Below are 22,306 nucleotides of genomic sequence, written 5' to 3'. Positions count from 1 at the left end.
CTTATCGCGGCTGCTAATGGTTCCAGGGCAAGACAGAACAATAATGGGGAAAGAGGGCAACCCTGCTGGTTGCCCCTATCCAGAGTAAAATAATCTGAAATTAGTCCATTTGTTTGTACCGCCGCTACAGGAAGTCTATAAAGTAGCTAAATTCAACCAATAAAAGTACTCCCGAACCCATACATTTCCAAAATCTTAAAAACATAATCCCATTCTACCATATCAAATGCCTTTTCGGCATCAAGTGAGATGGCTGCGACCGGAGATTGTTTATTCGCTACTGACCACATGATATTGATGAGATGCCTAATGTTATCAGAAGAGCTACGGCCTTGAATAAACCCCACCTGATCTATATGTATAAGAGTTGTCAGAGGAGTGGCGATGGTGTAGTGGGCTAAAGCACATAACTGGTAATCAATTGCTGGTTCGATCCCCACAGCCACCACCATTGTGTCCTTGAGCAAGGCACTTAACTCCAGGTTGCTCTGGGGGAATTGTACCTGTAATAAGTGCGCTGTAAGTCGCTTTGGATAAAAGCGTCTGCCAGATGCGTAAATGTAAATGTCATAACGTAATCGATTAGCCAGAATTTTTGACAAAATGTTTACATCTAACTGGATCAGGGAAATTGGACGGTAACTTTTACACTCACTTGGATCTTTTGTCCTTTTTAAGAATCAGACTGATCCGGGCTTGTGTCATGGTTGGCGGGAGCTTTCCATTCTTTAATGATTCAGTATAAACTTCTAGCAAAAGTGGAGCCAGTTCTTTAGCATAAGATTTGAAAAACTCCGCGGCAAAGCCGTCAGGCTTTGCCTGTAGGTAAGGCCTTAATAATCTCGCCAAGCTCCTCCAAGTTTATCTCAGAATCAAGAGAATGTTTTGCTCAGTCGTCAGTTTAGGGAGATCTAATGGTTCCACAAAGTTTCTAATATCTTCATCAGTAGACGAAGACGTGGAACTATAGAGATCAGAGTAGAATTCTTTAAAAGCATTATTAATATCAGTGGCCGAGGTAAATATTTCACCACCAGCAGATTTCACTGAGGGAATGGTAGAAAAAGATTCTTTCTGCTTTATATATCTAGCTAAAAGTTTTCCTGCTTTATCCCCCGACTCAAAGTATGACTGACTTGCCTTGAATAGCCAAAACTCCACTTTCCGCGGCAAAATAGTATTATATCTGTATTTCAATCGGGTCAATTCTCTGAGGCCATCAGATGACAAACGGCGCCTTAAGTGCCTCCCAAGCCACACCCACAGAGGATATTGAGGAGCAGTTGGTCTCCATATAAACATTGATTTTAGTCTTTAACATTTGTTGGAAATCAGGATTTTGCAAAAGGGACCCATTAAGGCACCAACGATATGATTTATTTTTCTCTGTATATGGCAACACCTCTAAACTCACCAGGGCATGATCTGAGGGCATGATCTATTTCCAATTGAGCAATCAACAACAGATGAAATGAGGGATTTGGATATAAAAAAAAAAAAATCTATTCTAGAATAAATCTTATGGACTGATGAAAAAAATTTATAGTCCCTACCAGATTGGTTAAAAATTCTCAAAATATCCGTAAGACCCAGATTTTTACACATCCTGTGAAGCGTCTATGTTGCTGTAGGGGGTTTACACACATTTGCTTCACTGTGATCAAGGACTGAGTCCATCAAAAGATTAAAGTCTCCTCCCAATATTATATCATGAGGGGTGCCAGCGGTTTGCAGCATCCCTTCAAGATCTATAAAAAAGCCCTGATCATCAGCATTAGGTGCGTAAATATTAGCCAAAATCAACCTTTGCCCTTATACTACATACACTATATCATATTTCTTACGTTTAAGAAAAGTAATAACCTTCCTTCTTTTTATGGGGTGCCCCAACCCATTTACATTCCATGTGGAGATAGTACACTCTTATTAACATTTGACATTTTGATATAGTAGAAAAAATAAATTGTGTGTCAAAAACAAAATTATACAGACCACATTCCCCATTAGCGAAACAATCAAACCCAGAACTTCCCCCCCAAACAAAACAAACAGAAAAAAGAAAAGCGCATTAACCCCGTGCACGAAAGCGCCAACCGACAATCCCTCTAAACTCAAAAGGTCCATGAATGCCCACGAGCCCCCACGACAACTTTGCCATCGGATTGCTTAATTTTGCCTCACAAATTTGTGAGGCAAAATTACATAACAGAAAATACTTTGTAAAATAAACCCCAGCCAATAGGAAGAATGAACACAAAGAACGTGTAGATTCATTCACAGAACTGTCTCAAAGGTGTGATCTTCTACAAAACAAATTCCAGCTGATATAAAACCGTTCAGATTCCTCAGACAGACAAACGAATGTTCAGTGAGCCGGCTGTTATGAGTTCAGCGGATGACGTAATCATTCCAGTGTCCCGTAAAAATACTCAACAAAACAAACTCCAGCCAGCAGGAGGAATAAGCACGAAGAACGAACAGATTAATCCACAGCTGTTCCAAAGGAGTTTTATTCAATAGAAAATGCTCCAGCCGCTAAGTGGAACTAATACAAAAAGAAACAAAACCGGCATCCCGGTTCCCCGAATGGTCGAGACAGTTCACTCGGAGGCCACATAAAAGTATATACCATGACTTACACAGTCCATCAACTTTATAAAAGACATCCTTTGTGTGAGCATGTAGATATTTTGTGGTCATCCATAGTGTCCACTCTCAAACTGGCCGGGAACTTCAATGCAAAAGTAATCTTTCGTCAATGCAAAAGTTTCTTTAAGGAAAAGTGTTATTCACAAAACAAACTCCAGCCGCTCGGCGGAGCCAACGCAAAAAGAAAAAAGAAACCAAAATGAAGCCCAGCTTCCTCAAAAGCCAAAGTACAGCGAATCGACCCACACACATGAGAAACACCCAATGGTTTACTCACCCATTGATTCAATAAAAGACATTGCCTGATTGGGACATGTAAATACTTTGCGACTGTCCTTCGTTTCTATTCTCAGTTTGGCCGGAAACATCAGAGCAAACGTGATCTTTCGCTGATGTAAGAGTTTCTTACATTCCTTGAACCGATCGCGTTTCTCTCTTGTCGAACTCGCAAAGTCCGGGAACAAGAAAATATTATGGTTCTTCCAAGAAAGCTTCCCTTTGCTCCTCGCCTGGCACAACACAAGATCTTTATCGGATGATTTCAGAAATCTGGCCAGAATCGATCGAGGCCTATCTCCCTCAGCAAATCTGTGAGCTGGGACTCTGTGAGCTCACTCGATTTCCAGCTTGTGGCCTGTTATGTCGAGCAGACTCGGGAAAAGCTCGTCTAGGAATTTCACCATATCTCTGCCCTCCTCATGCTCAGGAATTCCAACTATTTGAACGTTATTCCTGCGGCTTCTATTCTCAAGCTCTTCAAGCTTTTCAAGGAGATGTTCCAAATCAACTTTGGTCACGGGCGGATTAGCGGTTAATTCCCTCTCTAAAGATTCCAGACAATCGATTCGTCTCTCAACATGTCACTCTTGTAACTAACTCAGAGAATTTTATTTCCATCACCGTAATCGATCGACGTATTACAGCGAGATCCTCCAAGTCAGCAAGAACCTTCGTCAACATCACCGACATGTTGGACAACTGACGCTGGATCACCTCTCCCGCCGCACCATCCAAATCGAGTCCCCGGTCTGTAGGCCTATCGGGGCTTACATCCTGAACATGTAAGTGCCTTTAAATGTCTCCAGAGCCCGAGGATTTTGACTTCTTTGCCATGTTTTGCCTCACAGGGCAAATGTGTAACTGGGTGTATCAAATTTCACCAGATTATAACATGAAAATAATAAAAAATTTAGCAAAGTGCGCAGAGCTCGTCGCTCACACGTCTGCTTCTTGCATGGCGTCACGTGACCCCCCCATCTGATGCAGTTTAAGATTTTGCATCGATTCTATTGGACCCCCACTAGATTGTATAGGTTGGGTCTTAAAGACACACCCTCCTGCTGGCAGTGCCAGTTAGAAGACGGGGACACAACGCATGCTTTTTGGGGATGTGTTAAAATCCAAGAATTTTGGTTGAGGGTTCAGAGCTTTGTGTGAGGTATTGGACACTCAGTTTTCATTTTGCCCCAGACTCTGTATCCTGGGTGATGGGACGGTTGTCAACATTGGGGATAGATATTTAAAAAGTTGGGTCCTCTGAGTCATTATTGGCAGGAAATTTATCCTCAGGGATGGAAGTTGGCTGGGGCACCCTCGTTTAGGGAGTTGTGCGGGGAGATGGGCCGGGTGGTGGCGTTTGAAGAGGTGATTTTTAGAAGGCTGGGGAAATGGGATGTGTTTGTCAGGAAGTTGGGGTGTTATTTAGCTTTTTTTGGAGGGTTCTCGGGGAGGGGCTGTGGAGAGGGATTTGTAGTTTAGTTGGGTATGTGTATTATTGATGTTGTTTGAAAGTGTATCTTTTTGTTTTTTTAATGGTTTTATTTTTATTTATTTATTTATTTATTTATTTTTTATATGTTCTAGTTGTTGGTGACTACAGTAGTGCTTGGGGGGGGGGGGGGGTTAATGTGAATAATTGATTCTGTATTTTATGATTGGAATCAATAAATTTTTAAAAAAAAACAAATAATAGTTTTTTCCTGATTGTCAGTGACGGATTACTTGCTTATCTTGTGTATAAAGTATCACTTCATGTATATAACTGGTTCAAAACTTTGTTTTACTCAGTTTTCCATAGTTTTTGAATATTTTTCCTTGAGTAAGTTTTATGTTCTTAAAAGTAATTCATCTGAAGTCTGTCCCATATGCAAATTTTTATCACTCATGCACCCTCGTGGACTTGCGTGGACTAGCGCCCCATTGGTCTGCACTCGCTTACGTCATCAAAGTCTGGACATGATGTGGTCGTGAATAGTACAGGAAAAACACATTTGTAACACAACTATTTTCTCCAAATGTGCTAAAGCTTCATGGACGCTCAGTTTTCATAGATCGTGCAAGTTGTAACGCCTTTGGCTCGTTCAACCGCAACCACCTCACGAATTCACACAGACTGTGCCGGAACTTTTTTAAGAGGTTGTAAACGGCTTGTAAACTGCTCAGCTTCGCTCGTAATTTCTCTGCTCGGCTTCGCTCGTAATTTCTCTCATCCGATGCGAGCCGCGACCACACGAGCACCAACTATTTACATGTGATATCACCCAACATGAAAAAAAAAACGGTCGGGAGCTCGCACAACAGGAAAAAAATCGCACCGTGTATGCCCGGCCTTACACACGATTTACATGTTGTCAGGATAAGGTGTAAATGTTGTTGGTACCAACAAACATTTTGAAAATACGAAAACTTTCATGAATCCGTAATTTGCGTTAGAATGGCTTTACAAACGATTTACACAAAATTTGTTCTGGTCGTTATTCATGAATGAGGCCCACTGTGTGTATGAACCTCACCAAAATGGGCATTTTTGCAGAATTTTGAAATGTATTTGACCATTCCGGCACATATCCGCATTACCACAAGTGTTCTCAGAACCCACAAGCATGTTCAGCGCACACACTGTAAGTAGCCTGTCAGTCAAACAGCGCTCATCTAATCGCTAGCGAATTATAAAATTACACAATCTGGATTATTTTCAACAGCAGAATAAGAACATGAACTTTGTAATAAGTGATGCAGGTCTTGGCTATATCACAAAAATAGCCAGTTATTTTTTCGTTGTTGACGTCTTAATCAGGCTACTTGTCAGGTCGGGCAAGTAAAATTCTCTTTTACCTGCCCCTTCAAACAATCCACTTGTCCTGGAGAAGCGGACATGCGTTAATGTTGATCCCTGATAGTCCTGCCGGTATTAAAGGAAGTCTTCCTAATGTTAGAAGTGTGTGTTTGACTGTAGGGACACAGGAGCGTCTGACCCCCATACTGCGAGATGTGACAGGATGCTGAACCATCACTGCAGAAGGAACCCAGAGTTGCAAGAAGAGCTGCAGATCCAGGCAGCGGTGGCAGCCGGTGATGTCTACACCGTTCGCAAGATGCTGGAGCAGGGCTATTCGCCCAAGATCAGAGACGCCAATGGCTGGACGCTGCTGCACTTCTCTGCAGCAAAGGGCAAGGAACGCTGTGTGCGCGTATTCCTCGAACACGGAGGTAAATGTTTTGGGCAGTGAAAATGTTAAGTTAATATAAAAAGTTAATATGCTGCTTTGTAAGAAAAATAAATAAAACTATTATAAATCTATCTAAAACTACAATTCAAGGGTGGCATTTGGCAAAAAAACTGTGTAGCACTTAAAGGAATAGTTCACCCCAAAATAAAAATATAATCTCATTATTATTTATATAGGTCTTTATTTACTCAACTTTATGTTCCAAACCTGTGTAACTTACTTTATATCATGGAACACAAAAGGAGATCTTAGGCAGAATGTCCGAGCTTCAGTTTTCTGTGCAATTAAAATGGATGGCGATTTATACTGCCAATCTCCAAAAATAACAACAACCAAAAATGTTTTTCACCATAACAGCACCAAGACTTCTTTTGCATTGTCCTTGCTGGTTGCCGGTGGTAATACTGGCAGTTGCCTAGGGCAACTGTTCTCTTGGGGGGCCAGAAGAGCCGTGCCTCACGCCCACATAAGTGCTGGGAAGTAAATAACTAGCTACTTAATCACATTATATAGTAGATTGACAGTAGTTAAACTACTTTCACAATAGTGTAGCTTTTCCAGTAACAAGCTACATTAAATTAAATACTTTACAAAATGAAAACTACTTCCTCTTATAATTTTCTCTTTATTTGAAACTTGACAAACACAGTAAAAAAAAAAAAAAACTCAGTTTGGTTTTAAATCAACTTATACCATAAGTGTTCGACTGCTATATCGCAGAGGCTGATAAATTGGCCAATATTCAGTATTTTGAATTATCGGCAATGGCTGATACATTTTCCTGTTTGGCTGATTTCATTTTTAAGCCGCAAAGGCGCAGAGAATGGCCTTGTTGCATGTAAAGGAGCTGTCTGAGACATGTAAACTAGCAATCACAGTTCATTTTGTTGTTACGTGCCATCGTTTTACTACAATAATAGACCGATGTGCAACAGTCTCATTTAAACGGTCCGCATATCAGAGCCACGACACTTTTGAGCTCATAATGTTTGAAGTGCTTGCCTGTTTCATTCTCCCTCTCTCTTCTAAAAAAGGCAAATATCTATAAAACTAATATCATATACCGTCTGCCTCGTTTAAACCGATGTAATTCACGAGCCTCACATAACTTGAGCAAATCCAGCATTCTGTGGACCACTCATATTTCTTCCTCTAAAGCTTATCAGCCTCTTTTAATATGATTTTCAACTTTCATGTCTAATGATAAAAAGGCAAATATCATACTTCTATCATATACTGTCTGCAAATATGCAGATATCTCTTTTAAACAGATATATTTCACGAACGTCACTTCTTGTTGAGCGCTCATATAGTATCTTCCTCTGAAGCACGTATTCTATCAGTCTGGGTCAAAACTCAATTCCTCTTATTTATGAATCTAACATGATGTCAGTCCGTGACAATCCAAGCAGGCAATCTGGGCCGTGTAAGCTGAAATTTTCAATTTCAAAATAAAAGCGCTTCACATGCGCTATGAGTAAATATCATATTCACTGTTCACTGTATGTTCAATTCGTTTGATTCTGACTTTTGTTAGAAAATGCTATTGCTAATGTGCTCATGCATCCATGGATGCTGGAATACTGTGTTATTTCCTTCTTTCTAATATTTAAACTATTTATTTATTTGCAAATAAATTACTGAATCCTCATGCACACTGGGCTCTGATCCCAGGATCAATGCAGAGGAATGTACTGTGTGAACGCAAGCCAGAATGCCAGAAAATTTTATTCCGGGATCAGACTCTATGCTACAAAACTGTTTTGATCACGCGGACTGGGAGATGTTTCGGTCCACCTCTGATGACGACATCGAGGTGTACGCTGATAGCGTAATATGTTTCATCAGATAGTGCTTAGAGGATGTTGTTCCATCCAAAACAATACGGATCTACCTGAACCAGAAACCTTGGATTAATAGCGATGTTCACGTGGCACTTAATGCACGGACCTCCGCTTTTAATTCCGGGAACGCGGAGGAGCATAAACAAGCCAGATATGCCCTCCAAAAAACTATCAGAGCAGCAAAACGCCAGTACAGGAACAAGATTGAAGAACAATTTAACACCACCAACTCTAGAAGCATGTGGCAGGGAATTAATATCATCACAGACTTTAAAGGGAATAAAAACTCCGCCGTGAACACCACTGCCTGTCTCCCGGATGAGCTAAATACTTTTTATGCACGGTTCGAGGGAAATAACACAGCCCTCGCAGAGAGAGCTCTCGCGGCCGAAGCTACAGAGGTTAGTTCACTCTCCGTCTCTGTAGCGGATGTAACCCGATCCTTCCGACGGGTGAATATCCGTAAAGCCGCGGGTCCAGACGGCATTCCGGGCCACGTCATCAGAGCGTGCGCGAACCAACTGGCTGGTGTTTTTACAGACATTTTCAACCTTTCCCTCTCTTTGTCTGTAGTCCCCACATGCTTTAAAACGTCCACCATTGTGCTTGTACCAAAGCAATCCAAAATCACTTGCTTAAATGACTGGCGTCCTGTTGCTCTGACCCCCATCATCAGCAAATGCTTTGAGAGACTAATCAGAGATTACATCTGCTCTGTGCTGCCTCTATCACTGGACCCATTGCAGTTTGCTTACCGCAACAACCGCTCCACTGATGATGCCATTGCATCTACAATACACACTGCTCTCTCCCACCTGGAAAAAAGGAACACTTATGTGAGAATGCTGTTTGTAGACTACAGCTCACCATAGTGCCCTCCAAGCTTGATGAGAAACTCCAGGCTCTGGGCTTAAACAGCTCGCTGTGCAGCTGGATCCTGGACTTCCTGTCAAGCAGACGCCAGGTGGTTAGAATGGGCAGTAACATCTCCTCATCAATGACCCTCAACACTGGAGCCCCGCAGGGCTGTGTTCTTAGCCCACTCCTGTATTCCCTGTACACACATGACTGTGTGGCAACACATAGCTCTAATGCCATCATTAAATTTGCTGATGATATGACGGTGGTAGGTCTGATCACTGACAATGATGAAACAGCCTACAGAGAGGAGGTGCACACTCTTATATGCTGGTGTCAGGAGCACAACCTCTCCCTCAACGTCATTAAGACAAAGGAGCTGGTGGTGGACTTCAGGAGAAGAGAAAGAGAACACAGCCCCATCACCATCAATGCAGCACCGGTGGAGAGAGTCAGCAGCTTCAAGTTCCTGGGTGTCCATATCACTGAGGAACTCGCATGGTTCGTCCACACGGAGGCCGTTGTGAAGAAGCCTCATCAGCGCCGCCTCTTCCTGAGACGGCTGAGGAAGTTTGGAATGAACCACCACATCCTCACACGGTTCTACGCCAGCACTGTAGAAAGCATCCTGACTGGCTGCATCTCCGCCTGGTATGGCAATAGCACTGCCCACAACCGCAAAGCCCTGCAAAGGGGGTGCGAACTGCCAGACACATCATCGGAGGTGAGCTTCCCTCCCTCCAGGACATATACACCAGGCGGTGTGTGAAAAAAGTTCGGAGGATCATCAGAGACTCAGCCACCCGAGCCATGGGCTGCTCTCACTGCTACCATCAGGCAGACGGTATCGCAGCATCAGGACCCGCACCAGCCGACTTCATGACAGCTTCTTCCCCCAAGCAATCAGACTTCTGAACTCTTGATCTCTCACGATCAATATACATCAGCACTGCACTTTATTAATCTTATTATCTGACACAGGACTGTCATAAATTATATTCTCTTAACAACACACTGGCAACTGACTGTCAACCAACAGCCTGAATGTCAATACAGTACAATACAACCTACTGTACATTTTATATATACTATATATATACTATTTTTATTGTATAATGTGTATTATATATTGTTTATTGTATAATGTACATTGTATGTTATTATTTGTATATTGTGTTGTGTGTAATTATGTGTATATTAGATTTTAAATTGTGTTGTGTAAATTTGATGTTTATTGTAGATAAACTTTATTGTGATTTTTTGATTTGGAGACCCTAGTAACATTGCCGGAATCAATATCATACATGTCTATGTGAACAATAGCTTGAAGGGTGTGTCGTAGTGATGACATACAGTATTTATAATTTGAAGGAAAAAGTTTCTGTGCAGAATAGAGATTCAGTTTCACGGTGTACTGCAGGTTTAAAAAAAACATACGGCTGTCATATACAGTTGCCACTTTTCATTCACGGCATTGTGCGAGTCAGAATTTTTGCAGTTTTTTTTTTTTTTTTTTTTACAAATACAAGTAAAGAAATTAACGTCTCCATCGTAAACATCAGTTAAATTAACCAATCTGATGTGAATACTTTGGGTATTTAAAATGTTCATAGAAGTTAATGCTGTCTCATTCATAGTAAACATTCCAGATAAGTACCAGGAACATCATTCCACAGAATTCTCGAAGATGAATGTAAGTGAAAATACGGCAGGTATTAGCCAGGGGTGTCCAAACAAGGCCCTAACTATGGAGAGATTTTGGAAATAGAAAATCATTTGGCCCGCTATTGAGAAATTATATGAAATTCGTATTCAGCCACATTTCACAGCGCATTTGTCTCCACTAGTGCGACTCTCTTTAGTTGCCACCAGCTGTATCCATTGGAAGAGTTCAGGAATTTACAATCCTCCTGATTTCCAGGGATGAAGCGGCACTCAAAAATAATTGTGTTTGTTATAGGACTAGTATCGGGTTAGATACTTCGCCATGTACTCGTTCTTGATAAAATGTCCCAATACCATGCATCGTACAACTGAGTAGAGCTATCATTGTGCAGCGTGACCGGCCGCACCAAGTTTCAGCTCGCACAGAGCGAGCCAAGCCCGCTCTTCTAGAATGTCTTCTGCAGAGCTGGGAAGTTTATTAATTGTTGTGAGTTGGCTTGTTTTGATGTTTCACTAAAACACTCGTGCATCTCTGCTTGTACTACGTGCGCTCAGCTCGCACTGTGTATCAACCAAGGGTGCACAATCATTTTGATCAAATTAAAATCGTATTTGTAACACAAGTAACAACAGAACAGAAACTATTATTGAATTACTAATAAATCAAGAGTAATTCCTTGAATCACGTCATAGCAGGACAATATAACATATTCTGATTAGTGGTAAACCGATATGGGGTTTTTAATGGCCGATACCGACGCCGATATTCAGAGAGCAGGGTGGCCGATAAGCCGATACAATGCAGATATATCACACAATTTAATATAGTAAATAACAAACATAATATTGCTAAAAAAAATAATAGACTCTTAGCACTATATTTGCTCAATTTCACACAAAACTAAAAAATAATATTGTATTTTAAATGGTAGATAGCAATTTATTCAGATTTCTGTTTAGTCATCAAATTGTAGTAATTTATTTGCACATGAAGAAATTGTTAATATATTAGGAAGGAAATAACAGTACACACAGTAGTCCAGCAACCATGGATGGCATGTCAACGTTAGCAATCGCATTTACTCAAAAAATATCAAATCAAACCAATTGTACGTACAGTGCATTGTGAATGACATTTACTTACAGCACACGTGAAACGCTTTTACCTTGGGCCACATTCGAAAACGTAGGCAGCTGACTTGCTACCTTGCTGCCTAATCAGTTAATGGCTTAACTGACATCTGTTTTGAATGAATGGAAATCTTAAAGAAACTGGTCTCCGAACAGTTTGAAAAGCACCTTGTTGTCATCCTACCTCCGTATACATCCTCCGAAGGCAACATTTTCCTGGTTTCGGATGCAGCCTTGAAGTTGCACTCGTGCTCGTGCGGATTCAGCGTGAGCAGCAATCTCCTGTCAGTTTAAATGACTGGATCGCCTGCTTGGAGTAACACATCATGATTTGTGAATCAGAGGAACTTTTAATCTTGATCCTGAAGTTTTTGATTCTGGCTGATAGAATACGCGCTTCAGAGGAAGATATTAGATGAGCGCTCGATGGGAAGAAAACGCTGGATTTTCGTGAGGTTTGTGAATTACATCTGTTTAAACGAGATATCTGCATATTTGCAGACATTGCAGAATAGAAGTATTATTGATATTTGACTTTAATCATTAGAAAAGTTACAGGGAACTGTTGAGGAGAGGCTTATAGAATACGTGCTTTAGAGATAAATAAATGAGTGCTCCACAGGACGCTAGATCTGCTGTTGTGTGAGGTTGGGTTATTACATCTGTTTAAACGTGATATGCACATATTTGCAGACGGTATATGATATTACTTTTATTGATATTTGCCTTTTTATCATTAGACAAGAAAGTTAAAAGTTACAGAGAACTGTTGAGAGAGAGAGGGAGAATGAAACAGTCGAGCACTTTAAAATTATGAGCTCAAACGCATCTGCCGCAGCTCTGATATGCGGGCTGTTTAAATGACACTGTGTTGCACGCCGGTCTATTATTGTGTTAACATGATGGCACTGTGACGAGGAGGAGGCCAGGCTGTGAGGACACAAGGCCGGCCCTGAATCCAGCTAATCAGCTGGGAGGGGGATAAAGATGAACTGGAGGTGCCAGTTCGAGAGAGAAAGAGATGCACGTGGCTGCGCTGCATGTGTGTCTGTTCGTTTATGTTGTTTTAAGTTCATTTATATCATTAAAACTTTGTTCACTGTTCAGCCGGTTCCCGCCGCCTCCTTGCCTATCCTTGAACTGTTACAGTGGTGCTGAATCCCAGGAGGGAGGAGGGATGCGCTGTCTCACAGTCCTCGCCTCTGCCGTCCGCCAAAGGAGCAGCCACGGCCGTCTGCCTGGGGACAGAGGGGTCGCTGCCGGCCGCCGAAAACAAGAGGAACTGCTGCTGTCCGTCGAAGAAGGGGAGGAGTGGTTCTGTCCGCCAGGGGCCGTAGGACTCGCTGCTGGGGGAGGAGCGAGCTGTTGTCGGCCAGAGGGCGAAGGAGCGGTTGAGGACCGGGCGACAGCATGTCCGGGAACCGGCGAGCAAGTTTTTCTCTCTCAATCCTCTCTCTCTCTCTATCGCTCCGCCTCGCTCATTCCCTCTCCCCTTTCCCTCCCCTCGTATCTCCCAGGGCTCCAGAAAGGCAGGGAAAAACTGCTGGCAGGCATAGCCGGAAGGGCAACGCCCCCCCTCCAGGATGGGAGGGGAGGGGAGTGCGTCATGCCGGGGGTTTCCCCAGCCTGAGTCAGGCGATGTAGGAGTGTGACGAGGAGGAGGGAGGGCCGGGTCATGAGGACACTCAGAATATCGTCCAATTTATCGGCCTCTACGATATATCGCTCGACCACTAATTCTGAATGTGTCACACCCAAAACTGCTTGTGCTTTGCAGTGACACTGAATGGACGTCAAAAATAAAAACACACAGTCTCAGGGCATTGAAAGTCACAGGCTCTTACCCGGTATAATATTTGTTACATTACTGCATCTTCAAGTTCAGAAATTAACTTTTCCATGAAGGGGCCAATAATGGCCATATTGATATAATTTTCAGGGGAATTTTTATGTTTATGAAGGCATTTTTTTTTTTTAAACACAAATTTACTGTCTTTTATTCAAAACATATTTTATGTGATAGTGTGTAATGCTACTCTTAAAGTAGAATTTTAAGAACTATATCAGATGGTATAAATAAAAAACAGAAACCAGGGCATTGTTTGCCCTAACATTTTGAACTTTAGGGCATTTTTTTGTCTATATATATCCCCATTATATCGGTCTATCGGCCATTAAAAAACCCATACGGTCAACCACTATTTTCTATAATACTTAATTTCACATTATGCCACATTGCAGTCTGATGTTGTTGACATATTATTATTAAACTTTCCTCAATAAAATCAACATACTCAAAGCAATGAAAACAAAGGAAATAATACAGAAGTAAAAAATTATCCAACGATAATAAATGCTTCATTAGGCTCTTAATGATTTAAGTCATTTCTATAGAAAATATATAAATATCTGAAGGCAAACATGGTTTGTTTCCTAATATCTAACATCATTCGAACATAATTTGTTTAAGGGTGATTTTGCTCAACCCCAATAGAGACGATAATCCAAAATATATATCGGTTGTTAAATTTCTACAGATTTATCATGTCTACTGTGGGGAACAATTTTTTATTTTTTTATTTGCCATGTTTAATTCAAGTTGGATTCATTTTATGTTATTTGTACCAAAATAATTAAGGTCAAAATAAAAAAAAAATTATTTGCCATATTTGTTTCAGATCTGATTAGTTTTCTGTTTTCTGTACAGAAAATCAGATTGCTAGAGATGTGTTTTGGTCAGATCAGAGTTTGTCATTTCAGCACAAGACACTTAATTACTCAGGACAGGTCATACATCATTACTATAGCAACTAGACAAGGGGAAAAATTACTTGATGCATTGTTATTCTGTCTCAGATGATTCTTAGGGTACTGTAATCCCCTTTGCCAGTTTAATACCTTTGAAATGGATGAAGTGATATTTTACAGTTACACTGTAATTAATTTTAAATCATAGGTTCCCTTGTCACCTCCAATGCCTTGAATTCAAAATTGGTATCAGACTTTTAGACTGAGGTTTAAATTTACTGAAGGGCAAGAGCATTAACTGCTGTATGCACAGCAGGTAATTTAAAGTTGATTCACTTTAATTTGACATCTGAATTGTACTGAAATGCATCTAAATTTTACTGAAATACATGTTTAGGTTTAGGAATGCATGCAAGACCTCAGATGGTTCTATTTTGGAATATTAAAACATCTGAGGATGGAATGGTTCGTGGTCAACTGTTTTACTCTGATTTTCTGAAATTACTCTGCCCTCTGTATTGATTGTGATCCAAAATACATAAAGAGTTTAGTTTAAAATTGCAGATTGATCAGTCACTATGGCAAATACAGTGCCTTGATTTGCATCGAGATGAAAATAACACTGAACACACAGTAGTTTGCACCAATAATATGATGGAGCCAGACAGAGTCAGTGCTTATATATCATAGTGTAATTTATAATAATATTATAATGATGTATTTAATAATATATGCTATTAAACCATATACAGTGTAATAAATTAGCCATGTAAATTTACTGTATATGTTGTTATAGTATTATAGTCAATGTTAAGACAGAATGCAGATAGTATATGTTAATATTTACGCTGCAAATAGTAAAAATGAAAAGGTATATATGCCACTGTTTAAACTGGGGTGCAGAATCATTTGCCTTAAAATATAGTAGCAGAATGCAAATGAGCATAAACTAATACATTTTTAACATTGAAATTTGTATATGTAAACATTAATCCATTATGAACTGACAATGACCAATAGTATATTCATAAATTAACATTAACCACGATAAAGAAATGCTATTAATAATTACTATTCATTGTTAGTTTATGATACCTATTGTATTTACAAATGTTAATGTATAGAACCTTATTGAAATGTGTTGCCCAAATATCATATCTCTTTATATGTGTTTACCCCTCATGTCATAAACGTGGCATATATGAATATACTAGTTGTTATTTCTAGATAACATCTATGCTCTCCCTTTTTTGTTGCTTGATATTTTTGGTTTTCAGTTTAGTTTGATTGTACAGTTGAAATCAGAAGTTTACATACACTTAGGTTGAAGTCATTAAACCTTGTTTTTGAACCACTCCACAGATTTCATATTAGCAAACTATAGTTTTGGCAAGTTGTTTAGGACATCTACTTTGTGCATGACACAAGTCATTTTTCCAACAATTGTGTACAGACAGATTGTTTCACTTTTAATTGACCATATCACAATTCTAGTGGGTCAGAACTTTACATACAAGTTAACTGTGCCTTTAAGCAGCTTGGAAAATTCCAGAAAATTATGCCAGTTTGCTTCTGATAGGCTAATTGGAGTCAGTTGGAGGTGTACCTGTGGATGTATTTTAAGGCCTAGCTTCAAACTCAGTGCCTCTTTGCTTGACATCATGGGAAAATCAAAAGAAATCAGCCAGGACCTCAGAAAAAAACAATTGTGGACTTCCACAAGTCTGGATCATCCTTGGGAGCAATTCCCAAATGCTTGAAGGTACCACGTTCATCTGTACAAACAATAGTACGCAAGTATAAACACCATGGGACCATGCAGCCATCACACCGCTCAGGAAGAAGATACATTCTGTCTCCTAGAGATGAGTGTAGTTTGGGGCAAAAAGTGCAAATCAATTCCAGAACAACAGCAAAGGACCTTGTGAAGAAGCTGGAGGAAACAGGTAGACAATTATCTATATCCACAGTAAAACAAGTCCTATATCGACATAACCTGAAAGGCTACTCGGCAAGGAAGAAGCCACTGCTCCAAAACCGCTATAAAAAAGCCAGACTACAGTTTGCAAGTGCACATGGGGACAAAGATAATACTTTTTGGAGAAATGTCCTCTGGTCTGATGAAACAAAAATTGAACTGTTTGGCCATAATGACCATCGTTATGTTTGGAGGAAAAAGGGTGAGGCTTGCAAGCCGCAGAACACCATCCCAACCGTGAAGCATGGGGGTGGCAGCATCATGTTGTGGGGGTGCTTTGCTGCAGGAGGGACTGGTGCACTTCACAAAATAGATGTTAAACAATTTAAAGGCAATGCTACCAAATACTAACAAAGTGTATGTAAACTTCTTACCCACTGGGAATGTGATGAAAGAAATAAAAGCTGAAATAAATCATTCTCTCTACAATTATTCTGACATTTTGATTCTAACTGACCTAAGACAGGGAATGTTTTCTACGATTAAATGTCAGGACTTGTGAAAAACTGAGTTTAAATGTATTTGGCTAAGGTGTATGTAAAGTTCTGACTTCAACTGTATTTTCATGAGTTTCTCTCTGTGATCACACAGCGGATCCCACAGTGAAGGACTTCATCGGAGGCTTTACTGCACTGCATTATGCTGCCATGCACGGCCGTGCCCGCATTGCTCGCCTCATGCTGGAATCAGAGTATCGTAGTGACATCATCAACGCCAAAAGCAACGATGGTTGGACTCCTTTACATGTGGCGGCTCACTACGGGCGTGACTCCTTCGTGCGTCTCCTCTTAGAGTTCAAAGCCGAGGTGGACCCGCTCAGCGATAAAGGCACAACTCCACTTCAGCTCGCAATTATCCGTGAACGCTCGAGCTGCGTGCGCATTCTGCTCGATCACAATGCCAACATAGACATTCAGAATGGCTTCTTGTTGCGTTATGCCGTCATTAAGGGCAACCACTCGTACTGCCGTATGTGCCTTCAACGGGGAGCAGACACTAATCTGGGCCGTCTGGAGGATGGACAGACACCGCTGCACCTGTCAGCGCTCAGAGACGATGTGCTGTGTGCTCGGATGCTTTACACGTATGGAGCCGATACGAACACGCAGAACTACGAGGGCCAGACACCTGTGGCTGTTTCAGTCAGTATGTCTGGGATTAGTCGGCCCTGTCTGGACTTTCTGCAGGAGGTCACAAGTAGGTTATAAATTACCATTTACATTTTTTTTATTATTTATAGGTTTACTAAATTAAACAGTTTAAGTATTAGTTTTTGTTTTCTTTTAACATTGCACCACAGATTGCTTCATCTGCCTATGACAACATATACAACACATTATCAGAGGCTGCGTCATATTAAAATACAGTTGTTAGATTGAATATTAATGATTTACATTTATGCATTTAGCAGACACTTTTATCCAAAGCAACTTACAGTGCATTCAAGATGTGCATTTAAAAGTTAGTGTATCCATGGAATTGATCCCATGATCTTTACATTGTTGGCTCCATGCTCTACTAGTTGAGCTACAGAAATAAGTTATAACAATATAAATTTGTGATAATTTTGCTGGCGATATAAAATCTAGGGCTTTGTGAAATCAGTTTTATTTTATTCTGTGTTTTAAAACTGTCTAATTAGAATCTAATTAGAATTTGAATCAAATGAAAAAAAATTATATATTCACGGGATCCCAAGTACTCCAGAGTGTAGTCTGGACGATGGGCCGTGGTGACACATTGGGGCGGAGTGACACGTGTAGCTCCGCCCACTTCTGATTTCATGGGGTTATACTGCAGAGCTTATTGGTGTATGGTGTTGAGAAGTTTGACGCTTTAATCTAAGCATACACAGTTTTATGGGGACATGCGTTAATCATTACATATGTATATTACTGACTGAAAATAAAGCTCAAAAAGTAAACAAAGAGAAAACGCAAAAAATTGGTGCACAGTTTCTCTTAATTATAATTACCAAGGTGACTTTCAGAGCAGAATTCTGAGTTATTTTAGTGCAGTACCTGTAACTGAGATTTTAATGTGCATGCATGCCTCTCATATCTATCCCTCATGTTGATTATAGACACACTGAATTATTTCGTGAAGTTCTTGTGCATGTTCATGCATTAGCTTTTTTTCAGATTTTTTTCAGAATCAATCTTAACCCAAACTATTACCCCTCCCAATCCCACCCTAACCCCAACAACATCACAGTGGTCTCAAATGATATAGACACACACGCACAAAAAATTTAAAAAAATGAATAAATAAAATTAAAAATATAATAATAATAATCACGTATCCATAAATGACATATACCGCCCCATTTCTCCACAAACATGTTGTACCTCCTCATTCTTCTAAATGCCCCTTCCTCAAAGGCCGCCAACATTCCCATCTCCGAGCACCACTCGGGTGCTCCAGCCCCTTAAAATTATCTGCCTGGCAATCATGACACTGCTTAAGACCTAACTCTTTATGTGTCTACTTTCAATGTCGATGACCACCCCATCACCCAAGATATAGAGTCTGGGGCAAAATGATACCCGAGTGCCTAATACATCGCACACCAGACTCTGAACCTTTAACCAAAACTTCTGTATCTCAACACACCCCCAAAAGACATGGGTTATGTCTCCGTCTTCTGATTGGCATCGCCAGCAGGTGGGTGTGTCTTTAAGACCAAGCCTATACAATTTAGAGGGGGTCCAATAGAACCGATGTAAAATCTTGAATTGTATAAGGTGCACCCTTGCATCTCTAGATGCAGTTTTGATGTTTTTTTAGAATCCTAGCCCACTCTTCCTCCTCCAATTCCAAGTTTAAATCTTTCTCCCATAATCTCTTGAGAGTGGTTGAGGCTCCGTCCCCCAGACTCTGAATTAACAAGGAGTAATACACTGGTGCCTCCTGACCTTTTCCAAAAGCAGTAATCACCACTCTCATAGTATCTGCTGCTTTAGGGGGGTGTGTACTATTCCCAAAAATAGTACAGAGCAAGTGGCGCAGCTGTAGATACCTAAAAACTGAGATCTGGGGATCCCAAAATGTTAAACCAAATTTTCAAAGGATCTCAACACACTGCTCTCATATGGGTCACCGAGTGTGTATTAACCCCCCTCACAATCCACTCTGACCAGCAGATTATAGCTAAACCCCAAACTTTGCATGAATAATACTATTTTGTGAATTGGGGGACAAGGCAGGGAAGCTTTTGGCTAGATATATAAAGCAGAGAGAGTCTTTCTCCACCATTCCCTCAGTGAAATCTGCTGGTGGTGAAATTTTTACCTCAGCCATTGATATTAATAATGCTTTTAAAGAATTCTATCTTGATCTTTATAGTTCCACGTCTTCAACTACTGATGAAGATATTAGAAACTTTGTGGAACCATTAGGACTCCCTAAACTGACGACTGAGCAAAAACATTCTCTTGATTCGGAGATAAACTTGTAGGAACTTGACGAGGTAATTAAGGCCCTACCTACAGGCAAGGCTCCGGGCTTATTCATGCAAAGTTTGGGGTTTAGCTATAAGCTCAAGGCAACATTTAGATAAATATCCGAATTAAACACTCTGGACACTTTTGTCCATACCGAGTGCAAATGCAAATAACGGGGTGTGATTTAACTTCTCTGGTTAGATTGATAGAAAGGCTTTGCAATGGCAAAATAGGGGCAAGAACTTCCTGTTCAATACAGAACCAGGGAGGGGCTCTTTCAGGTTGAAGCAACCAATGAGCCAAATGTCTGAGACCGAACACATAATAATAAAACACAATCTTGGATAGGCCTAGCCCACCTTTGTCAATCGGCCTATGTAACTTTATTGAAATGTAATCTGGGACATTTACCATTCCAAATGAAGGACTATCAAATTGCTTGAAATAAGAGAGGGGGACATCTGCAGGGAGAGATTGTAACAGGTAGTTAAATTTTAGAATACAATTCATTTTAATAACATTAACCTTCCCAATCATAGATAAATGTCATGAAGCCCACCTGCCCACATCGCTCGAAAACCTTTTTATTAAGGGGTCAAAATTAACTCTAAATAAATCAGACAAATTTGCTGGGAATAAAATGCCCAAATACTTAATGCCCTGTTTGGGCCACTGAAAGGTGCCCAGCTGAAAAGCCTTTACTGGGCAGTATGCTGTCAGAGCCAAAGCTTTGGATTTAGACCAATTGACTCTGTATCCTGAGAACTTAGAAAAGCAGTTAATAATTCTGTGGAGGCAACACATAGATCTAATGGGGTCGGAGACGAATAATAAAATATCATAAGCATAAAGCAAAAGCTTATGCGCCATACCTCCCACCACCACCCCTGGAAAATCATCTTCCCTTCTTATCGCGGCTGCTAATGGTTCCAGGGCAAGACAGAACAATAATGGGGAAAGAGGGCAACCCTGCCGGGTGCCCCTATCCAGAGTAAAATAATCTGAAATTAATCTATTTGTTTGTACCGCTGCTACTGGGTGTCTATAAAGTAACTTAATCCATCTAATAAAAGTCTTCCCGAACCCGTATATTTCCAAAATCTTAATCCCATTCTAACATGTCAAACGCCTTTTCGGCATCAAGTGAGATGGCAACGACCGGAGTCTGATCATTCGCCACTGACCACATGATATTGATGAAATGCCTAATGTTATCAGAATAGCTGTGGCCTCGAATAAACCCCACCTGATCTTTATGTAGATGTCATAACTTTACTCAATCGGTTAGCCAGAATTTTTGACAATATTTTAACGTCTAGCTGGATCAGGGAAATTGGATGGTAACTCTTACATTCATTTGGATCTTTGTCCTTTTTAAGTATCAGACCGATCCAGGCTTGTGTCATGGTTGGCGGAAGATTTCCATTCTTTAATGATTCCGCATAAACTTATAGCAAAAGTGGAGACAATTCTGTAGCTAAGATTTAAAAAATTCAGTGGCAAAACCATCTGGCCCCGGAGCCTTGCCTGTAGGTAGGGCCTTAATTACCTCGTCAAGTTCCTACAAGTTTATCTCCGAATCAAGAGAATGTTTTTGCTCAGTCGTCAGTTTAGGGAGTCCTAATGGTTCCACAAAGTTTCTAATATCTTCATCAGTAGTTGAAGACGTGGAACTATAAAGATCAAGATAGAATTCTTTAAAAGCATTATTAATATCAATGGCTGAGGTAAAAATTTCACCACCAGCAGATTTCACTGAGGGAATGGTGGAGAAAGACTCTCTCTGCTTTATATATCTAGCCAAAAGCTTCCCTGCCTTGTCCCCCAATTCACAAAATAGTATTATATCTGTATTTCATCAGATGACATTCGGCACTTCATCTCTCCCTCTGCATTTTTAATATTCCCTTCCAACTCCACGACTTCTCGTGCTTTGCACTTTTTGATGAATGAGGCATACTGTATGATCCGACCCCTAAGAACCGCCTTAAGTGCCTCCCAAGCCACGCCCACAGAGGGTACTGAGGACCAGTTGGTCTCCATATAAACATTGATTACAGAATTTATCATTTGTTTGAATTCAGGATTTTGCAAAAGGGATACATTAAAGTGCCAACCATATGATTTCCTTTTCTCCGTATGTGGCAACACCTCTAAACTCACAAGGGCGTGATCCGAGACTAAGATGTTTCCAATTGAGCAATCAACAACAGATGAAATGAGGGACTTGGATATAAAAAAAAAAATCTATTCTAGATTAAATCTTATTGACTGATGAAAAAAATGTATAGTCCCTACCAGATGGGTTCAAAAGTCTCCAATATCTGTAAGACCAAGATTTTTACACATCCTGTGAAGCATCAATGTTGTCCTAGGGGGCTTGCACATGATCAAGGACTGAGTCCATCAGAAGATTAAATTCTCCTCTAGGGCTGCCCCCTGATAGTCGACCAAACATTAGTCAACGCGAAGAGTCTTGGT

The 22,306-nt window shown here is 40.5% G+C and overlaps 2 protein-coding genes across 2 annotated transcripts in view; both read left to right on the top strand.

The window, feature by feature from the left end:
• The window catches only part of LOC127452865 (aryl hydrocarbon receptor nuclear translocator 2-like), a 1,027,890-nt gene that overhangs the window by 328,491 nt on the left and 677,093 nt on the right, over positions 1–22,306 (top strand). The gene's annotated exons all lie outside the window — the stretch shown is intronic.
• The window catches only part of LOC127453124 (ankyrin repeat and SOCS box protein 7), an 82,512-nt gene that overhangs the window by 19,829 nt on the left and 40,377 nt on the right, over positions 1–22,306 (top strand). Inside the window, exons 3-4 of the mRNA XM_051719272.1 lie at positions 5,885–6,138; positions 16,974–17,579. Coding sequence (XP_051575232.1) covers positions 5,885–6,138; positions 16,974–17,579 — 860 coding nt within the window. The remainder of the gene's footprint in view (positions 1–5,884; positions 6,139–16,973; positions 17,580–22,306) is intronic.

This window comes from Myxocyprinus asiaticus, chromosome 2 (genome assembly GCF_019703515.2).
Source record: "Myxocyprinus asiaticus isolate MX2 ecotype Aquarium Trade chromosome 2, UBuf_Myxa_2, whole genome shotgun sequence".
Taxonomy (NCBI): Eukaryota; Metazoa; Chordata; class Actinopteri; order Cypriniformes; family Catostomidae; genus Myxocyprinus; species Myxocyprinus asiaticus.
This window is presented reverse-complemented; position numbering and strand designations above follow the sequence as displayed.